Consider the following 21,756-nt stretch of genomic DNA (forward strand, 5'->3'; position numbering starts at 1 on the left):
CAATAGTGCTGTTTTAATATTTTTGGATGTTTGGGACTTTGATTCAAGAAAGGTTAGAGTATCGTATTAAAAGTGAATTCAGAAAAGGATACATAGCCATACAACTTTTTCCTTTAAATGTTTCTCTGGCTCTTGTTGCTGATGACTAAGAAAGGATACCTCAGATACGGATCTGTCCATCACCCCTGCATACCATCCACTGCCCAAATCCCTATCCCTCTAGCCTTTGATAATTCTCCTCAGGACCAGGAAGGCTCTCTCTGTTTGCTTTCATGTGTATGTCTGCTTTTCTCTTTGTCCTTACTCATCCACAACACTTGTACATTACAGACATTGCTGCAGTCACATCTGAATTTGGCCTTCCCCATGCTCTCCTTTGGTCTGCAGAGTCTTCCTCTCTCCCACAGCACGTTCTGTATAAAGATCCATAAGGCAGCCAAGGTAATGCCCATGGGCACCATTCGTCCCGTTTTAATGAAGGGCTTGGTCTACTGGTTGCTGTTCTGACCTCATTCAACTGTGGAGTTCTTTAAGGATTGGGTCTTCTGCTCTCTCCAAAGATCTTGCAGTAATGTCTAGAACTCGATGAACAATAAAAAGTGTTATCACATAGGTAGGAAAAATCCCTCACATGTTATTTCACAGGAAAACTGACAGACACCTTCTCATGTTTCCGCACCCCTCTGGAAAGAGTGGAGAAAACACTACTTTTAAAGGCTAGATGCCATATTAGGTGGTACTAGTCGTCAGAGGGTGTCTAGGGAGAAGCTTTGTGACTTTTGAGCAGAGGAATTTATTATTTTTTCCTCTGCGTCATGGGTAAAAAATTTCAGTTGTGGTGGGATACCCTCTCCTGAAAGAATTGGCCATCATGGTCCAACATCTCCTGAGAGAATTAAAACACAATGGGGACTCCCTGAAGATTTTGATGGAATAAATTCTTAAGGGCAGGGACACACCTGTTGCTTCTGACTAGCTAGGAACTCAGTAACCTCAAATATCCTACTGCTCACTCACACATCTCCACTGATTGTTCTTCCATCTCATGAGGACTCCCAATCTTTCCCAGAATTGACTAATGTCTGTAAAACTAACTTTCTGAATCTATGAACCTATGTGATCCTTAGTTAAGTGTCTATTGAGTACAATCCCACATTTGAAGTCATCAGAGAACAGATACTAATGATTACTCCAAGGTCATCTAAAGAAAAATAAATTGATTCTTACTCACACAACAAAATAGAATTGAGATGAACTGAAGATTTAAATAGCAAATAACAAAGCCATATAAGTATTAAAACATAAGGTGTAATTTAATTATAAACATAGTGGAAACGGCCTTTTAAGTATGGTAGGAAAATTAGAGGACATACAGGCCAATCTATGTGACATCATACAATATGTTTTGGAAATTTTAAGTTAAAAAAAAGTGGAGCTATGACTCAGTGGTAATGTGTTTGATTGGCATACATAAAGCTGTGTGTGGTTGGTCCCCAGCACTGCAAAACCAAACAAAGACACAAAGCCAGTGGACAAATACTAATGTGGGGAAAGTGGACCCTTACACATTGCTAGAGAAACTGCAAATTAATTAAACCTCCAAAACTTAAACAGCCATATGATCTGGCTATACTCCTGTGGGTATATATACCTTACACACTACAGGGACACCTGCATATCCATATTTATTGCAGCACTATCATACAATAGCCAAGTTATGGACATCAGACTGGATGTCTACTAACATATGAGTAGATGAAGAAAATGGGGCTATATACAAATGGAGTTTTATCCAGTCATTAAAAAAGACTGAAATTATGTCAGTTGCAGGAAAATGAATGGAGAAAAGCATGTTAAGTAAAAAAGCCAGATTCAGAAAGAAAAATATTATGTATTTTCTCTCATAAAAAGACCCCAGATTTCTTTTTAGAGCATGGAAGTAGGAGGGAAATTGTTTGGGAAGAGGAAGAGGAGAGTGTGAGGAGGTAGGCAGTCTCTTACCTTACTACTGGAAGTATTCATTGATAAATAGATATCTTATAATCTGCAGTAGCCATCTTGAAATGATAATAACAGCCCAAGAGCCAAACAAAGCTCAATGAGCGTGTCAGAAAGAAGAGGTGGAAAGAATCCAGGCGCTCACTACTATTGCCAATCTACTGACTTCCTGGTACCCAGACCTGTCTTACATCTGGGCTTACATGAGATAATACATTTCTGCATTATTGTAGACAGTCTTGAATTGGGACTTATTGGCAACTAAAACTCTTGTCAATAAATGCATGTAAAACATTCTTGTGTATATGTAATATATGTTGTAATGTATACGTCTATACACATATAATGTATAGAAATTTAAATTTGAATATACTACTAAAAATCTTTTATAACTACTTCTTTGTAATTGGAATATGTTAGTTCCAACTTTTAAAATAACACATAATACTGAAGAAATGACTCTGCAGTTAAGAGCACTGGATGCTCCTGCAGAAGACCCAGGTTTGATTCCCAGCACCCACATGGGAGCTCGCAATCACCTTTTAACTCCAGTCCCAGAGGCCTCTTCTGGCCTCTTGGTACATAGGCATGTACTTGCTACATAGGTACACCTGTAGGCAAAATACTCATACACATAAAATGATTACAAAATAAAAATAATATAGAACTGTGGTTGTACACAGATCTAAATGTTTTTATTTGCTCTCTTCATATAATATTTTAAGAGCAAAATCAAGAGGAAGGCCAACTTTAGACAAACTAAACAGACTTTATTTGTAACCAGACAGGCCTCAGAACCAGAAGATTGTCAGAAAGATGTGGCTGTGGGGACAGGAAGTGATGTACAGGGCCCTTGCCTGGTCCCAGCTCTATCCTTATAGTATTTGGGCACGGTCTGATCAATTAGCACCATTAGCTACAAATATACCTTTGGATTAGGCTTTTTAGCTTTTTAACATCCTAAATTAAGGTTCAGTTCATTAAGTAGAGACACCAGAATTAACCTCTGGCAAAATTTTGCTTAATTTAACATTACAAATTGGAAACACGTGTGTGGTCCGGCCCTTTCACAGGCAGTGTTTAGAGTTTTTGTTTCTAATTATCCTTAGAAACAGCGCTACATACCATCATTAAATTTTAATTTATCTGTTAGCAAAGTATCATTTTCACTTTTATTATTAGTGAGAGTTAACAGCGATGGTTATTTTTCCAATGAGTGCTTGTCTAATCAAAACCATAAAGAAAATAAAATATACAATGTGCTTAGCTTTTAACTCTAAGCTTAGGCTTAGTTACCAAATATAAAGAGTGATAAAATAGATGAGTCAGAAAATAGTTCACTGACATCTTTTCTTGTAAAGATCTCATGAGCTGATCATGGCTGAGAATTTGTTGGGGAGAAAGAAGCTTCAGATGTTGGTAGGAGTAATTTTTTTTTACACTCAACACATAGGCTGAGCTGGATGTAAGGAAAGACAAGCATGTTATACCTCTTCTTTAAGTGGGGGTATCTGAGAAGAGATGGGTGGTTTCTGAGGGAGGTGCAGAGGGAAGATACGCATCATTTGAGTACTTTCCGATGGTGCCACGTTCATAAAGCAAAAATGCTAATACAGCCTGAGAAAGCTCGAGGTTCAAAGCTGAAATCAGTTTTGAAACAAGGTTTTTATTTTTTTCTACATCTGAGTTAAAGTTTACAAAATCGTACCACTGCAGCTGTATTTGTGTCTCTCCTGACTAGGTCAAGGTCACCTTTTAGCCAGAATCTTTGTGAGCTTTGAACTCCTCATTTTGAAGATGGGGATGATATGTATTCCTCCTGTAAGCACACCTTCCTATGTCTTGCCCAAGACCCTTTGGGTAGTTTATTTCTGCCAAGTTGAACAAGATACATGAGGCCCAAGCTGACTAATGAGATAATACACCTGACAAAGTAGTGTTAGCCCATGTGGTCAGATCCCAGCCTCTGTCACAAGTCCCTCCCTGAAGTGGTTCTGTTTTGTTTGTTTTGGACCAGAACCAGGATTTTTGGTCAAATGTCTGCTCAAAGCTGGGAAGGGCACACACCTCTGTAATGGAGGCAGCTTTGCTAGCTCTTTCGATGGCAGAGATGTTAATCCCATTAGTCTCACTGCCCTGTGCAACTTATCCTGAATTCTCACTCTGGAGCTCTAAGGCAGTGTTCACTCCTGGTTACAGCTCCTTGTACATTCTAGACTTGGAAACAGTTTCACTGGCTGCCAATACGTAGCTGCAAGCGGGAGGTTGGCTGCTGCCCTGCTCTGTCATCATGTATAGGCTATGACACTTAGCCAGGTTCAAGCCCCAAAGAGCCTGGGATTTCCCCCTATCATCCTTCACTAAGGTACAGGTAGTCACATAACTCACTCCATTAACTGGAGTACTGCAAAAGTATGCATGCAGCCTTTCAAGAAGATATTCTTGGGGCATGAAGCCAGACAGTTGCCTCAGTAACCTTCCAAATATTTCCACTAACAATACAGATTTTTCTCCCAAAACCTTTTTAGGATACTAAGAAAACTAGTGGTTTCTGTTTGAGTCCTGCCTTTTCATTCAGTGACAGTATTGACAGGTTCTGATGGCATCATGTAGTCACATTTTCCTGTGTTGATATGTTGTTTGGGCTGGTTGAAGGTAATACCCAAATCCAGAGTTCCCTAGGAACAAAGCCAAGAGACATTTAGCTACTTAGCCAGAATTAATGTCCGTGGGAGCAGATCTGGGAAATGCTGTGGTAGATCTGTGGCCAAAACCACATAATCAAATTGTGTTGTGAATAAGGACTTTCACAAGACATTAGGAAAAACACAACATGATACTTGTAGTGAAGGTTTTAACAGAATAATTTTGATCTGTTAGTAAAACAAAGATAAATTAGAAAGTTAACTTTTTTTAAAATTTTGGTTTAAAGTTACTTTTAAAATTAATCAAATCAGGCCATTGCTTTTTGAAGTAGAATTTTCTCCAGATTTCTGTAGGATACAAATCTGAGTCTATTTAGTATACATTATTCCTAGTGATTACTAGTGTTCCTAGCTTGGGTACTTAGATTTAATACAAGGAAAGTTAAAATGATGTGTGTGTTATTAAAAACTTACCCTATTACAAATGAGATTATAGTACTAAAGCTGTCTTTATTACGGTAATGTAATAAGCTAAAAACACCACAGCTCATCTGTCACTTAAAGCTTGATTTCCTGGGTATTAGATTGATAATAATCATGTCTTACATTTTAAAAACAGATCTTTGATGATTTTAATGGGTTTTTTAATCTTGTCACAATTTTGATAATTGCTGCTAGGATGAGTGACTGAGAATTATGATGTGTTGGAAGTCAGATTTCTATTTCAAATGCATTAATATACAGATAGAGATTGTTAAAGTTGTACTTGTATTTGTTGTGACTTATTCACTCAGAAATAATAGCATGACAGTATTCTACTTGCCCCACCATCAAACTTAAGTCTCTGCTTTATGGGTCAATCCCTAAACCGATAAAGGGGAGGAGAGGTATCCTGTACAATGGGCACAAGGATTTCTAGGTGATTTCAAATCACTTTGTTATTTAATTTGAAAATCAGTGCCTCCAGTGCTCAGGAGAATGTGCCAGTAGCATTAAGTGTTAGGGAAGAACTGTGGTTTCCTGTGTCTCTGCCATTTCAGTAGAACCTGTAACTCTAGGATGATATACCACTGCCAACTGCAATGCATTTGAAATCTAACCTATGAAATAAATAGATTTTAGGTCAAGAGAGAAAGAAATGGAACAGAAGAGACTAGTCTGCTTTTGTATATATAAAGCAAATTCATTGGGAATTTCACTCAGAGCTAGAGTAATATGTGTTAAGTTCCTAAATCAAACTTTTGTGCTAAGCCATTAAACCTTTATAATAAAGTAAAAATACAAAAACCCACAATTAATCATTATCACATAAAAGTATGATGCCTTTCAAAAATGTGAAAACACTTTAATATAATTTGTAGTTTCTACACATTTTATGTAAGAAATAATTTCATTTAACTTTATAGATCAACAAAATTCCAATTTACAAAATTGAAGTAAATAATGCAGAACTATATTAATTGTCAAATTATAAAATAAAAGTAGTTGTTCTTATTGAGACACCATATTTGTTTTCTTTAGATACTGGAGTTTATCATTTTGGTATGTTCAATAATGTTTATAATATTTAAAATAGTGGAGCATTGAGATTTGAATACAATGACAGGAATTACTGAAACTTCACATTCATAGCTACAGCCACCATGAATCCATAAGTGAATGCTGATATTATAAAAATATAAAATGATTGTAATATAACCATCTAACCTTAGCATAGGGAGTTTTAAGACCACTATTGAATCTGCTAATTAGCTTTGAAATAGAAGCAGTCACTTTTCTGAGATACGTGACGTGTCTTTGTACCTTAATAATTTGAAATTTCATTAGTGTAAAAATATACCAAAGTAAATAAAAAAGGAGACACTTATTTACAAAACAATATTGTATACATATTATATAAATGCAATTGTGTCAGAGCCTTTTATACAATATTGATAGAATCAGTCATTTCCATTATTTTACCACAAAACTGCAATGTGACAAAGGCAGGCTGTGATTTTGAATTTTGATAGAAATGAATACTAGGCTGCCTTTTAAGATAAAGCAGTTTCTCCCACTGTGCTAGAGAATTGAAAGTTGGCCTCTTCAAAAAAAATTCTTCTTTCCTTAAAGAAAATGCATCCCCACTCAGTGCTGTATGGAAATGCCCCTGGGAAGGGGAGAACCTTATTTTACAGAGCATGCTCTGTTTGAAGAGCCTGGTAGTAGCCATTTAGCCCATGGCATTAGCACCACTGGCAAGGGTTGTCAATACATTGTCCAATTAGAATAGGAATGGAAACATGTAGAAGGTACCATTCTGATTTTGTGGAATTTTATCATACCGAGCATACAATACAAATAAAAATGTACATGAATGTTTTTAAATGATAATAACAATTCTGCACTTTACAAAGTCTATATATAGATTTTTCTGTAAATATTAAGGGGAACTGTTAAGAAATAAGACTTTACCTTTAAAGCATACCCCTTTAATTCAGCAGGCATGAAGTGCTGTCATTTCTTTGCCTAGACTGTAGTTGTGATATATATATATATATATGAACATAAGTGTAATTTGATCTCCTCCTAGTTCAAAAACTCTGGAAATCATTAAATGTCCTATTATATGGTTTATTTTGATGGTTAAATGCCAACCATTATGTATATTCTCTCTTTTAGTTCATCCACTGTATCTCGTGCTTAAATTACTATAGCATACTCAAGGCCTACAGCCTGTGGTACATAATTTCACAGTTTCAAAATTGAGGGGAAGACCTTCTGTGATTTAGGAAGTTCTGAACCTAATGCAAAGCTCATGAGCACCCACACCGGTCTACTACCATGGCTGGAATTTTCCCATATATTATTTGTTCTTTGCCATTAAAATATAGCATATTAATGGGGGACATTTTTGTAGGAGTGCAGCAAGGGCCCGCTGAGCCTCTGGGGTTTGCTTGGTGCACAAGGTGAGTATGGGGATATTTTTGTAAAAACACAAATTCACACTCTCCAGAGCAGTAATTGGCTTTATATCTTTTGGGTGCAATAATCCAGTCCCATCCAAATGCTTCAAAATCCACCGTGAGGGGGTAACGGCAACACCTGGACTCTGTGGAGTGCTCATCACAGTCAAGACCAAAGTCTCTTCGGGACCTTTTGGGAGTGTCTGTTACTTTGACCTCTAAAAAGGGATTCTGTGTGAAAAGGAAAGAACGGTTTTATTAACAGACCCTGAGATCCTTCCCACCTCAGAAATCATTATTAGATGAAACAACATTCTTCTGCTACTTTTTTTAAAGAAGTGCATTATAAGGCATTTTATTCACATTAGGCTTCATTTTTTTCTCTCACAGCCCCAAAGAATGTATCAGCAGCAGATATTTCCTTGTGGTCAGTACACTTTGTCTTTTAAACTCTTGTTTCTGTTCGTATTAGTTTCAGACATAATAGCACATAATAGCATAATAGATGCTTTGAAAATATGTATGAGATGAAAGAGAGGGGAGGGTGGGAGGGATGAACACCATCTTTTCATCACTGTTGGCTACTCGTCAGCTTCAGGTGTCTACCGACTCTTGAAGAGATGAGCACCCATCTGGTCTCTCTTCCCTAGGTCTTTTCTCAAAGGGGTGTGCATAGTAAAGTCAGAGCACAATGGCTATCTCTGAGCATTATGTGGATTATAATGGGAGGAAGGAAGTTAGGATTACAGCAGTGGCTGTATGTGTACACTGTGTTGAAAGAAAATCCCCAAAGAAGCAAAGAGGACACTCATAAGAAGTGATGACCTGAGTATGAATGTAGCTTGGTGGAAGAGGGTTTGCCGCTCATATGCAAGGTCCTGGGTTCAATCCCAGATCACAACAGAAGGAGACAGGAAAGGAAGGGGAGAAGAAACAGCTTGCTTTGTGACAGCCTCAGTCTTCCAGCACATTTGAGACCATTTCCTTTTAGAGGGAAAACTCTAAGGAATATCATATTAACCACCTTTTAAATAATTAAAACCTCACCCATTAGCAACCTTGATAATTAAAATACTATCTATGAAAGGGAACATTCTTAAACAGTTGATAGAGATTTTATCTTATATCATGAAAGCAGGCCTGAGTATTGTCAAAGAGAACGCCATTTGAGGAGTGTGGTGTTTAAATAGCGTATATCAAGAAAACAGATCACTTAGGAAACTGGAGTAGTGCAAACAATATGTTTCACTCACAACAGACCTGATTTCTGGAGTACATATTCCCAAGTTCAATCAAAGGATTATAAAGATAACCATGTTTATTATTTCTAAGTATAATATTCTGATGTAAATTCTGACAATGTATGAAAATAAAAATATGTTCACGCCAAGTTTTTGAAAGTCGAAGTAAGTAAAAGCCCTAGTAAGACATAATAGTAACTTCAGTTTAAGTGTGTATCAAAATTTTTAAATTAATTTTCATAGTGCATGAGGTCTTGTCATATCATTGGCTTGCTATTTAGTTAACTGGCAATTTCCATGTAAATTAGCGTGCAAGGATGCTAAAGTAGTTCAGAAGTCGAGTAGGAGGCAAATGTTAGCTAGCTTGGAAATTACAGTTTAATTGGCAGTATCCCACAAAGTAATCTGTACATGTACCATGGCTTCAACATTCTGTAAGTACTGAACATACTTACTAGGGGATGTTGAGTAGAATATATTTAATCAAGTATATCTATACAGGTAAAGGTATTTTAATTAGAACTTTAATATTTTTTTTAACTTTATGTGAAGCAGGTATTTTTCAAAGTATTGAGAAGTGAAAACATGGGAAGGGAAAACAGTTTAATTTGTTGGTTTTAAAACTAGAATCTGCAGGGATATATAGTGATGTCATAATTTTATGCATATAGTATGCATCCTACAGTGAAAAGGACATTACATCTCTTGTGAAATTATGAACCATGGTGCAATTGTTTTCTCTCTTCATGCATAGTAAGAGCATCAAGGGAGTGCTTCACAGGACATATAAATGGCACCTACTTTTTTGGGCACAGACCTCCTTGGTGTAAGAAAATTTTGTGTGGTTTATGAGCATAGAAAGTAGTAGTTATTTTTCACTATTATCCTTCATATCAGGAATAAAAATATAACATGTTGTTAGGACGTTATTTTCAGTTATCACTTACCAGCCCATCTTCCCCTGGTCCCGGGAAGGTTACAGCAAGATCATGCCCATTCTCATCCAAAGCTTTGATTTCAATGCCTAAGTTGGATTCAGGCTGTTTGAGCCAATTTTGCAACACTGTCTTCACATCAATACTCTGCCAAATACCAGTGCCTGGGCTCATGTCAAGTTTCAGAGATCGGATTCCAGTATACCTTGTACCGTCTTTCATGGGTTTGATGAGTCTCAGGATCTGCACAAACACTGTTGTGGGAGTCTTGACAGGTCTCAGATGTATCCACAGCTGGGCTTTCACTACTTTGTTGTACTGGATTTTAGAGCTAAATTTAAAAAAGCAACATTTGGGTTTTCCATCCACTTGCATTAGAAAATCAGCTACAAATGAATAAGAAAAGAATGATTGACATTAGGTCCCATCAAAGCATGAATAAAATCACTCCTTAATAATAGATATTGGGATTATGTGTACATATGTGGTCTTTCAAATTAAATATTATGCGGAACTTTCTTCATGATTCATAAGAAATGTCAGAGAAAATAACTACCCTAGCTTTTCGGAGTTTTCTTAGGTGTCTGTATTTTCACCTGATTATCAGAAATCTACTCCAGAGAACTATGGGCTCTAGGGTATTTTGTGAAAGAATGAACAGTAGATGAACTTTGCAAACGGTGATGATTAGAGAGAACCAGAGACAGCGTGGAGGAGCGTCCACTTAGAATTCTTTGGGAATCTGAGTAGTTATGCTCACTGAGCAGCTGCAGCAGTCAGTCTGGAGGAAGGAACCCTTCCCCCAGGCCTCAATTACCTGGGGACGAGACACAAGAGGCAATTTAACTGAGCCCAGAAATGACAGACAATATAGTACATCTGTGACACTCAGGCTCTGGAACAGCTTTTCAAAGGAACAACATGAAGCCAGAAATTAGCACAAAAACTCAGATGTCGTGCTCCAGCTATGTCAAAAGTCAGAACGCAGTGGCCTTGGAGCCAGACTTTCACCGCAAGTTCAGCACTAACAATTACTTTTCTCTTGGGTTTTCCAAACAACACGTAAATACGGGAGGCCTTCTCCTGAACTGTTTGATCCAAGAGTCGTAAATGAAAATTATTTGCTGTATCATGACCTGATTACTTAGTGAAGGGCTGATTTGGAACCGTGTCATGTCTGGTTTTAAGTGTTTAAAGCATGGTATTAAAGCAAGATCTCAGACACATGGCATAGAACTCTTGCGTGTCCTCCAGCTCCATCAAGCCATCTGTCTTCGTTTTGAGAGAACTGAAAGGGGCTGCCTGGAATGGGCTATCTCCAGAAGCAATGCTGTTCTTATAGGTAACAGTCCTCCTCCTCATAAAGAATCAGATATTTTAGAAGGTTGTCAATCACTTCCTGTGGAAGTACACAGCCAGGGCCCCCTCACACAGTGCTGTGGGCACAACAAGCAGGCATTTGTAGCATAACCTCCCGATTATAACGCTCATTTCCTGAGCATTTCAGATACTAGGTCATGAGGATTATTTTGCTGTAACTGCTTCATCACTGCTCTTGCTAATGCAGTGAATATTTAACTTAACTCTTCAGTGTAATAGCTTTCACAATTAAATATTCCAATTGGTAAAGCGCACAAAAGCTCCTGATGGATGACAGTTTTAAATGACAGGAGTGTGGAGCAGCGTTCAAATAAACACTCAGCAAATTTCTTCCTCTAGTGTTAGTGGGGGAAAAAATAAGGCATATTTTAGACAAACAGATGCAACTGTAAATTTCGTGTAAGTTTTAACATTGCTTACAGTATCTCACAGTCCTTGTCTTACTAGTGTTAGGCACTGGGCACATAAGCATTCTACATTTTCTGTATAAAATTACATACTATTAAAGCTGGACCATCACATTAACTTTGAGCTATTTGGCACTGTAAGGAAATAAGCAAGGCAGATTTCATTGTCAGTATGTTTCTCAGAAAATCTTGAAGGAAAAAAAAATCTCTTAACTCTCCTACTTACATGCAAGCCAACAGCTTGCTAAAAGCCTGAAAATAGATCTGTTTCTCATAAACACTAAGGCAGCCGTCAGCAGAACTGTTGATATACTCTAACAGAGCTACTTACACTCTGTGGGCATGGTAATGATTGTTTCCGTGGTGGCATGGTAATCGTCATCTTCCAGAGAACCATCACTGCTGTCATCCCTCTGGACGTCGTACTGATCGATCAGTTCCCGGAGTGGAGGAGCTCTGGGCAGAAGTTGTCTTATAGCATCTTTGCTGATGTTAGGAGCTGTTTCCAGACGGAGTTTACTGAGGATTTGGATTTTTATGGCTTCTATTCTGGAGTACCTTGTGTTTTGTCTCCACACACATGCATTGCACAGCCCCTCTTTTTCCACATTTTCTTCTCGCTCACTGCCCTCATTTAGATCCACTGGACCAGCAGCAATCAGCACAAACAGGTAAATATAAACATACATTTGCAGTTTTTGCATCATATTAAAATCAGCACAATCTTTTTTGCTTGCTCTTATTTCTTCCTTTTGCTTTTGAGTAATGCCAAGCAAAATCTTAGTGCATGTCCGGTGTGAGAGACAACCTGCCACGCCAGTGAGTCCTGTATACTGTATTCCAAGTGGCTTTTTATATTCCGACTTGGATGAGACAAGTGTCGTCAGGATCTATGATTGGCTCCTGCTCCACAATGAATCTCGCTGTCAGAGGTTAAAACCCTGTCTGTCACAAGTCACCAAGCAGTATTTTGTTACAGTCGAGGGCAAGCTGATTCATTTGACTACTTCATAAATGAAATAAATCCCCATATCATGAAAGATATATGTGACACTTGATAAATTAAAGTTTGTGTAATAATATAAACTATAGTTAAGGCTTATTCATTTCTGTGAAACTCTTGCTGTAATTTAAATTAGTAAATTTTGATTTATATTTCATGTTTAAAATATAAAATTGTCAATCCTGTAAGAATTGGAGTGCTATTTGTTGTGAATGCATATATTTGAGATAAAAAATGGTATCAAGAGCTGAGGAATTAGAGAAATAAAAATTTGGAAGAGTTGACTGAATTAAAAAAGCTAAAGGCTGAGGCCCTGGGAGAAAGTTGCATCAGTAACTTGAGAAGCTTGTTTTCGTGACTTATTTGTTAGTACATATTAAAATCAATCTTACTATGTTACAGTGTGCATGAACTTATTTTTGATAGCTTAATGTCTTTTACTGACATGAAAACTGGGCTTGGTTTCAGCTCATTAGTATAGTTATTTTCTATCAAAAAAGATGCAGATGAAGTCAAAGTTGTTCTTTGCTGTTTATCACCAGCAGGGTGATGTTAGCTGGGAGGTCAGTCTCTGCACTTAGGGCACGTAAATAATGGATTTTTGTAGGTGGCACTGGAGCATTACTGCAGTTGATTCCGACATCAGGTGTTGAGAGTGAAAGTGCAGTCTGTGTTCTCTATGAATTATGTCAGGTCCTGCGAGCACATAAAGAGAAAGTAGCGTGTAGAAGGTGCCCTTTGTTATGCCCCAGTACTGTCATAGGCTAGCACCCCTTTGCCAGTGTCTCATTTTGACCAGAGGGCAGACACCTGGCAGGGATCTAGGGCAGAGTCTGAGGCAGAGAATAGTGCTTTTTGTTCTCTGAACTTAAGTGGCCTCTATAGGGATCAAGCTCTCCCCCTTGGCTTTAGGAGTCACAAGATCTAATGGGATGAACTATTAAAGGGCTGAGCAAACAGAGCAGCAGGGACAGAGGACGTTTCCAGGCCACAGATTTCCTCCTCCTTTTTGGGAAGCTGGGGACGCTTTAGAGTTTTAATCCATTACTCCCCTCCACCCCAAGAGAATATAGTGGTTTATATCAAATATTTATTTTTAGGTCACCACCATTCTTACACAGTGTACACCCAGTTACTGCCTCGCTGCACTAAAATGCAACTCAATAGCTTGGAAAGTTAATGCATTTTCATCAAATTCTTAAGTGGCATCTACATCTCCTGAGGAAAAAAAAGTGGCCTTCCATAATGCACTGGATTTGCCCATCATTAAAGATTAAGGAAAAACAGATGCCCTGAGGTGTTGGTCCTCTTTGTACAAGACAATATAGAGCAGGCCTAGAAAGTTTCATTTGTCTGGAAAAAAATCATTTTTAATATAGTATTCTTTGTGGTGTTATAATTATCACAACACAGGCTGCTATATACTCTGAATAAATCAATCCTGTTTTTTAACTTGCTTCAAATGGCACTGCACTTGTGAGCTCAGGCTGTGGAGTCAGATAAACGAGTTCGAATCTCACTTTTGCATCTTCTACCTCCGTGACAAAGATCAGTACTTAATTTCTCTTGTCCTTAGAGTCCTAGTAGGGATTTGAGGAATATAATTTAGCAATAAGTTGCTAATGTAGCCCCTTTCATACGTTAATTAACACCTGGGACAGGAGCGCTTGCTCTTTGCCTTGTGCCCTTTACTTCAAATTATCCTCAGCTGCTCCACAGTAAGGCTGAGGCGAGGGATTACCATCTCACACACACGGTATCTCGCTAGGCCCAGGAAACAAGCCCAGGTACATGTTTCAGTTTATTTTTATTACCTGGAATAAAGCAAACAATGGTGGTCCTTTTCCAGATACTCGATTCTCGCTATTTGTGGACTCCATATTTGCAATCTGTCTACTTGCTGAACGTTATTTCTAAAACCCAATGCTCTTGGTGCTTTCAAAATTATTCACTGCTATTCATTGAGCAGCAGGCTACTAAGAACAATGACAGAGGATCCTGCCAGCTGCACAGATTCCCAACTAAGGCTGCACAGGGCAAGTCCTGTATCATTCATTCAGCTCTCACACTATGAACAAGTATCCACCTTTTTAAGCCTGTTAACAGCCATGTTGTTTACTTTTAACTGTAAACTTTTAACTGTTCTTGTTCTCTGCTGCTTTTTGATAACCACATTGAAACAGCGTTGAAACAATGGGGCAGCATCCTTACAGTGTTGAAACAATGGGGCAGCATCCTTGAGCCCAGAAGGCTGTGGGGGAAAGGAGAATGGAGATCACCAGGGGTCGGAGGTGAGTAGTCACTGCTTAATAGTTACAGCTGTCCAGTTTGGAAGAGGAAAAACATCCAGATAGATGGAGTTTTCTAGGCTGAGCAACATACTGAGGACACTGAACTCCACTCAGCTTAGGACTTCAAAATGGCTGAAACAGTAGCAACTCTTCCGTTATAATTTACAACCATTTTTTAGAATGCTGTGATGTGTCTCTTGGAAAGAAAACGTTCCTTATGAGAAAACACAGAAGTTAGACACGTCATTCAGGCCTGAGTTTGCTGCTGAGTGTGACTTCAATGGGGAGGAATGGACACTCTCTGTTGAGTGTGATGCCTTTCCACAGAAGCACACACACACAAGGCAATACATTCATCAGATCATGACCAGTCAGGACTCCCAGGCTCACCTCACCCTACATGTTCTCTAGGAATGGCAGCAAGCATTTGTGAATTCAGTGTTGGCCATGCCTTTCTAAAATGTTAACGGTAAACACTGCAGCTAATCAAACTTTCTGGTGCTTAATTCACTCCTTAGTACACAGTGAAGAAGTATTCAGACGGATTTTTTTAAATGCCTGTTCCTTCTCTAGTGGTGATCAGCAATTTCCCCTTGACACGGGAGCAGGGGTGGCGGTCCCTCACTGTGGGAAGCTGGTTTCACAATGGAGACAGTATAACAGGAATTAGAGAAGAATTTCCTCCACTTGCCCAGGAGAACTTGGTCTTCCAGCTTGTTGGCCTTGTCTTAGTCACCACCTTTGGAAGCAGTTTGTCACTGTGGTCAGAAGGTCGGAGGCAATGCATGTTTCTTCATATAAAATTTGATTAGGAGTGCATGCCATTTAAACTGAGATTTAGCCCCTAAGTTAGTGATCCTTAATAAAACTTCTCATTCCCACAGTGTCTTTACATTCCTACAATTATTAAGGTTCCCACAAATCTTTTGTATGTGCAGATCATATTGATCAATATTTAATGTCATTCAAAACTGGAAAATCTTAGTGGAGAGGCATGAGCAGACTATACTGAATTTGCTGACAGATTTTTTTCTAATATTCATTTATAATTATTTTTATGTGTGTGTGTGTATGAGAGAGAGACAGAGACAGTGCTTCTGTGCATCACATACATGCAAGGGCACACTGAGATAGGAGTCAGATCCCCAGAACTGGAGTTATGAGCTGCCTGATGTGGGTGCTGGGAACTGAGCCTAGATCTTTTGCAAGACCTGTAAGTGCTCTTAACCACCACTCCATCTGTATAACCCCCAGATTTTTTTTCTTACTGCTGTGTATTAGTTGTAGAAAGTAATGGGTTTCATGACAATTTCCTATATCCATGAACTCAGGTCACATGTAATCCTCTCTAGCTCTTTCCTAACTTATTTCCTCTTCCTGCTCTTTCACACTTCCGGACCCTTTCAACCATATGAACAGCATTTCCTTGAGACATGGACCCTCTGGAGAACTCTGTTGTACACAGAAGAAATAATGACAGAGAAAAAGAAGATGACTTGAAATAGTTGTGAATACGGTTTTTAACTTCACAGGCTCTTTGGAAATGCTTCGGGAACCACCCTGGAGTTCTCTGGGTCACACTGGAGAGCAGAGCCCTGAAGTAGACAGTTTATGCTACTATGATTGAGCGCTTTCCTGCTGACTACCCCCTCCTCCCCAATATCTTTGGCTTTCTATTTCTTATCAACTATAGTTCTTTTCAGACCTTGTATATATTTAATAGCACATAATTGTTTTCAACAGCTGAAACAAATTAATTGGTGTTAATTGCCAACTATAAATGTGTAGGCAATCTAGTGAATTCTGGCAGAGAGTCTGTGGTTTTAAGGGATTTCCTGCAGTGGGGCGCACTTGATGTGAGAGTGTTTATACTGTGGCAAGGTGAACTTTAGAACTGTGCAGGAGGATAAGGGATTGAATGAAGGTCAGAAAGGGTGAGTATGGTGTGTGTGTGTGTGTGTGTGTGTGTGTGTGTGTGTGTGTGTGTGTGTAATTGCTGTGCTAAAATCTATTAGTTTGTACAACCAATACAGACTCGTAAGAAAAGACTCATGCCGTGCAGGGCTTTGGAACAGAGATAACAGATTCACTCCCCTCTGTCCCTGGCCTTGTGCCAGCTGCCTCTTCCATCCCAGGTCTCAAATGGGCGCTTCCTCCCTTGCTTGTTTCCCACGTAGACTTGGAGCTCACTAAAGCTAGCGGCTTTGCTCTCGTTCAGTCTAGTACCAGACATATGATTAAGTGGGCAATGCAGTGTTTACTGACTAATGAACATCCCAAGTGATGTCCGTTGTGTTGACAGTTTTCTTTAACTATGGCTCATACATCTCCCGTAGTAATGCATCTCTACTCTAGTCGCCTCGTAGCAGTGGCTGCATTAAGATGGGCCCTCCCCTAACCTGCACATGCTTATGTCGAACTACAAACTGATTGCCTGAGGTAGTTTTTCTCTCTCACGATGAAGTATGGAGTTCTGCAGTGATCTCTCTCTCTCCCTAACCTCTCTTCTCATACCAGCAGGAAGGACCACTTTCATTCCAGATTCAGGGCTTACCCCAGGAGCTAGGCTGTCCAAGCAGAGAGGAGCCAGCTGCCAACCCGGTCTCCAAAACTTATTCCCCCTCTCCTCTCCTTTCTCCTCTTGTCCTCCAGTAAATTCCATAAGCAATTTCTTCAAATTCAGATCTTTAAGTATGTTCTGGCCTAGTTGCATATCCACCTAACATCTGATACTCCAACGTCTACTTTCTACAGGGTCTATAAACTCAGCGCTCACACTTGAGGTTCTGAGTGTCCTCAAGCCGGCTTCTGGTGTCATTGGATGCCAGAAAGGGTGACTTTTACACAGTACTCTCAATTCCCTCCTCTTTCCACCTTAAAAAGAACATCTAACTGCATTACTCAAGCTTAAAAGGATGCTTCAAGTAATATTCCTTATTTTAAGACCGGGTCTCATTTTTCAGATCAAACTGGACTAGAACTCACTATGTAACCCAGACTAGACACCTTCTGCCTTTACTTCCCCAGTTCTTGGATCACAGACACATGACACCACAACCAACTTGCAGAGAACATTTTAATTCTGTCAAAAGCCACTGATGTCCTTTGCCCTAAGGCTGTGGCTTGAACATGACTAAAGTCTATGGCTCATCTGCGTGGCCCTTTTTTCTGGCCTTAAAACTTGTGTTTATATGTGGTACAGGGGTGAGATAGCATGCAAGAATATTGAGGTGGCCTCACATGGAGGCCACCAGGCTTTGTTTGCACCCACACTTTCATGAGTCCATTGTTTCGTTAGTCTCTCTACATGACTGCTGTGTTCCCCACTTCCCTGGATTAAGGGAGTGGAGATGTATGCCTGAAACTGAATGAAGTTAAACTTCAAAAGTCTCCAAGTGAAAAGCAGAGTGTGCTCAGTGGATTTTCACTGTAATTAATGACGAGTTTCCTAGAGACATCCTGATTTGCTTTAGAACAAGCGCCCGGCCTGCAGAAGTGACTCAGGTGGAACTGGCAGAGACATGCTTTGGTTTCCTGTCTTGGCCCCAATCAACATTAAGGGTCAGTTCTTAATAATGCTTCCGAGTCTCAGAGTTTTGTTTCTAGGAACTTTGGGTCCTATTGACCTAAAAACAGAATGCATTTCTGCAAATAAATGTTTTAAAATAATATTTTTATTTTGGAAATTAAAGCATAATTACATTATTTCCCTCCCTCCGTTTACTCCCCCCAGCCCTTCCCTCTCTTGCTCCCTCTCTCTCAAATTTATGCCAAACACTTCTTTATGTTAAGATTTTTAAAGATTCTAGAATTAGTGAGGTTAATGCTTGTTTCCCAGGTAAATGACAAGATGCTCTGTGTTCCTAGACCCAGGTCACTGCTCTGACTTGAGAGTTGAAGACCCAGTGGCCTGCTGTGGCAATCAGGAAAAGGTCTATAGTACCTACTGACCAAAAGTGTTTTGGAAACCCATTTGCTCAGATACTGAGGTGGGTTGTGGGGAGTCAGCCTTGTGTTACAACATCACCATTAGCTCGGTTTTCAATATTTCAAATTATATTTATTAGATTCTTTAAATTTAAAATTAGTGAGCCTGTCTTTTCAGTAATTTTAACATTAAAGAGTTCTCTTTGATTTTCTAATTTGTTTTAAAGTAGATAGAATCCTGAATTAAGGTTTAAAAAAAAAAAATTCTTTACTAGCATATATTAGATTTCACATGGACATTCTGCCCTCTTCTGGGAACCCTGAGAACTGCAACATGTGTTCTGTCTAAAGGCACTGCACTTTAACACACACCATTTATTAAATGAAATCTGTAACCAAGTCACCACAGTAGCCAATTATAAATTTACAATAAATTTGGACATTTTACATGATACATGAACTTAAATTGCCAGTAGTATAAAGATTTGTCCTTCAAAGGTTTTAAGTATGCATAAATCTATTTATTTTTAAATTCAGAAATCAGTACAAGAAACAGGTGACATTCAAATACTTGATAAAGTATGCATGGCAAAGACTTTGTATTATTTAATCCCATTGAATACTTATTAGCTCTCACTGTTTGGTGTGGGTAAGTCCTGAATATATTAATATAAAATATTTCCCTAACCTCAGAATGGGCCGGATACCTGCTATAAAAGAACATTGCAACAAATCAGAAATTATGGGGTGGAGTTCTGATTGTCCTAGAATAAGTTAAGTTTCTTAGCTGTGGTTGATATGATTTGGGAGAGTAACACAGAGAGACTAGAAACTGGATTATAAAGCCTCCCAACTAGAAGTCTGTGAATTAATCAAGACATTTGACTAGGCAGCTTCTAAATCTGCCTGATGTTTGCCCAGGCAGCCTCTTACAGCTCCCTGACTTGGTGGTACAAAGCAGTCAACCTTTAGTTTCATATGTGCAAAATAGAAATATCAGCAAGACTGTAAGGGCTAAATGAAATGATAATGAAGTGCCCAGTGTAGAGTAGGACCTTCATAAACAGTAAATATCACAGTTTCAATATATAATAATAATACCAGTAGTCATTAGCACCCCACTGTTAATATTCATTTGTATTATAAATCTTTACAACGTTGAACATTTTATAAGTTGAATTTTTTTGTAGAGTGAGTGATTGACATGGTGTACAGAAGAGGGTAATACAAAACAAGGTAACCAGGAAAGTGGAAATGGCATGGCAGACAAATTGTAACAGAAAGAAAACTGGGATCCTGACATTAGTCACAGACAGAATTGAACTTGAGACAAACAGTATAAAGCAAGATGGAGGAAGAAATGTAATAATAAGAGGAAACAATCTGCAGGGAGTATATGCCTCTCAGAGACTGTCAAGCATTTAATGTCAAAACAAAAATAAGAAAAACTGCAGATAAAAATTATAGCAAACAACATGCTAACTACAGAGGAATTCTCTTCTGACATTAACAAGGATAAAGTCAGTGAGGTTGATCAGCGGGATAAGCATTGGGTTCTCTACCCTTGTTAGGAAGAAGAAACCCCTATTCCTAGAGGGCCCATGAAGTAGTCAACAAAGTTGGCTCAGTATTGACCTATGAAAGCCCCCTGGTGGATCCGTAGATTAGAAGGATTGAGAACATAGTCTCCAAATACAGCCGGGGGAGCAAGAGTGAATGACCAAACTAGAAACCAATGTTACTTCTACTACTTGCAAATATAAGACTTCTGTTAAAGAGACAAAACAAAGCTGATCCTACAGAATGTGAAAGAACAGTTTAATTGTTACAAGCTGAAACCCGCAGAACAAATGCCCCTGTGTTCAGCACAGAGAGAGAGAGAGCTTGGCTTTCAAATGTGTATCCAGAGAAGGAAGTATGAAAGCCATCTAGTAGTTAGCTAAAAATGTTAGCAAACAAACAGTGGGCCAAATTACACACTAAACTTCAAACAGCAGAGAAATAGAATTAGCAAGTAAATCAGACACAGAAGGAATGGGCTTCAGAAGGAAAATCTGTGGTGTTTCTTTTTCAAAGGAAAAGCTCCTTGTTCAATTAACTGCTACAAAGAAGGAAAAAAATTCTCAATTAGGAAAGAGAAATTATGTATAGACACTGTGGAAAAAATAAAAGATTTAAAAGGAAAGTATGCAAATAAATTTGAAATCTATCTGAAATTAATATATATATATAGATTTCCTAGAAAAGACACACCAAAGGAAACAGTGGAATTTCTCTGCAAACTGCCTCTCATGTTGATTGTCCTAAATCCCCCTAGGACAAACAACATAGAATAGTGTTTGGGGTGAGGTATGATGGCACACACTGTACCCCAGCACTTTGAAGATGGAGGCAGGAGGATCAGGAGTTCAGGTTCATCCTCCTGCATAGGAAGTTAGAGGTGAACCTGGGCTACATGTGACTCTGTCCTTGAAATGCAAACAGAGTGAAATGTTTACAGTACCCACTGGAAGCTGTGTTTCTCTCCTGACACAATGAAAAGTACCCAGAAGTCACTGCTTTAGAGCAAAAAGAAATGAAAAGAGGTTCAGTTATCCAACATGGGTCCTGTGTGGCAGAATGCAGATAAAACCAGCCCTTTCTTGTTTTTAAAACGTTCTATTGATACACTTTTGTCTTTTGGATCACTGGTATTTTCTTGCCCTGTAACTGTCTAGAGGTCTTGATCAGGTTCATTTTCTCTGCCAGTTAAACAATTAAAAGATAGAAGGGGAAAACCGCTAGAACTGCAGTTAGCAACTAAAACAATTAAGAACACAGCAAACAAACAGGCCTTTATTAGGGGAGAGGAAACACACACACACACACACACACACACACACACACACACACACACACAGAGGCGGGGGTAGGCGGGGGGAGAGAAGGCCCTCACAATGTTTGGGGACTTGGGAAGCCGAGGCTCAGCATCTCTTCAAGGGATA

The 21,756-nt window shown here is 38.9% G+C and overlaps 1 protein-coding gene across 1 annotated transcript; it reads right to left on the reverse strand.

Moving 5' to 3' along the window:
- Positions 1 to 5,964: 5,964 nt before the first annotated feature.
- Mstn (myostatin) lies at positions 5,965 to 12,373 on the reverse strand. The gene is made up of 3 exons (XM_036173459.1): positions 11,883 to 12,373; positions 9,777 to 10,150; positions 5,965 to 7,819 (listed from the first exon to the last, which is right to left on the reverse strand). Exons 1-3 carry the CDS (start codon positions 12,256 to 12,258, stop codon positions 7,439 to 7,441), a joined length of 1,131 nt encoding a protein of 376 aa, XP_036029352.1. The 5' UTR covers positions 12,259 to 12,373; the 3' UTR covers positions 5,965 to 7,438.
- Positions 12,374 to 21,756: the final 9,383 nt, after the last annotated feature.

This window comes from Onychomys torridus, chromosome 23 (assembly GCF_903995425.1).
Source record: "Onychomys torridus chromosome 23, mOncTor1.1, whole genome shotgun sequence".
In the NCBI taxonomy this organism is placed as follows: Eukaryota; Metazoa; Chordata; class Mammalia; order Rodentia; family Cricetidae; genus Onychomys; species Onychomys torridus.

Coding starts and splice junctions, on each gene's coding strand:
- Mstn (XM_036173459.1), bottom strand. CDS start 12,258: ATGATGCAAAAACTGCAAATGTATGTTTATATTTACCTGTTTGTGCTG. Junction 10,151..11,882: donor CATTACCATGCCCACAGAGT/GTAAGTAGCTCT, acceptor ATTCATTTGTAG/CTGATTTTCTAATGCAAGTG. Junction 7,820..9,776: donor GACCAGGGGAAGATGGGCTG/GTAAGTGATAAC, acceptor CTTTTCACACAG/AATCCCTTTTTAGAGGTCAA.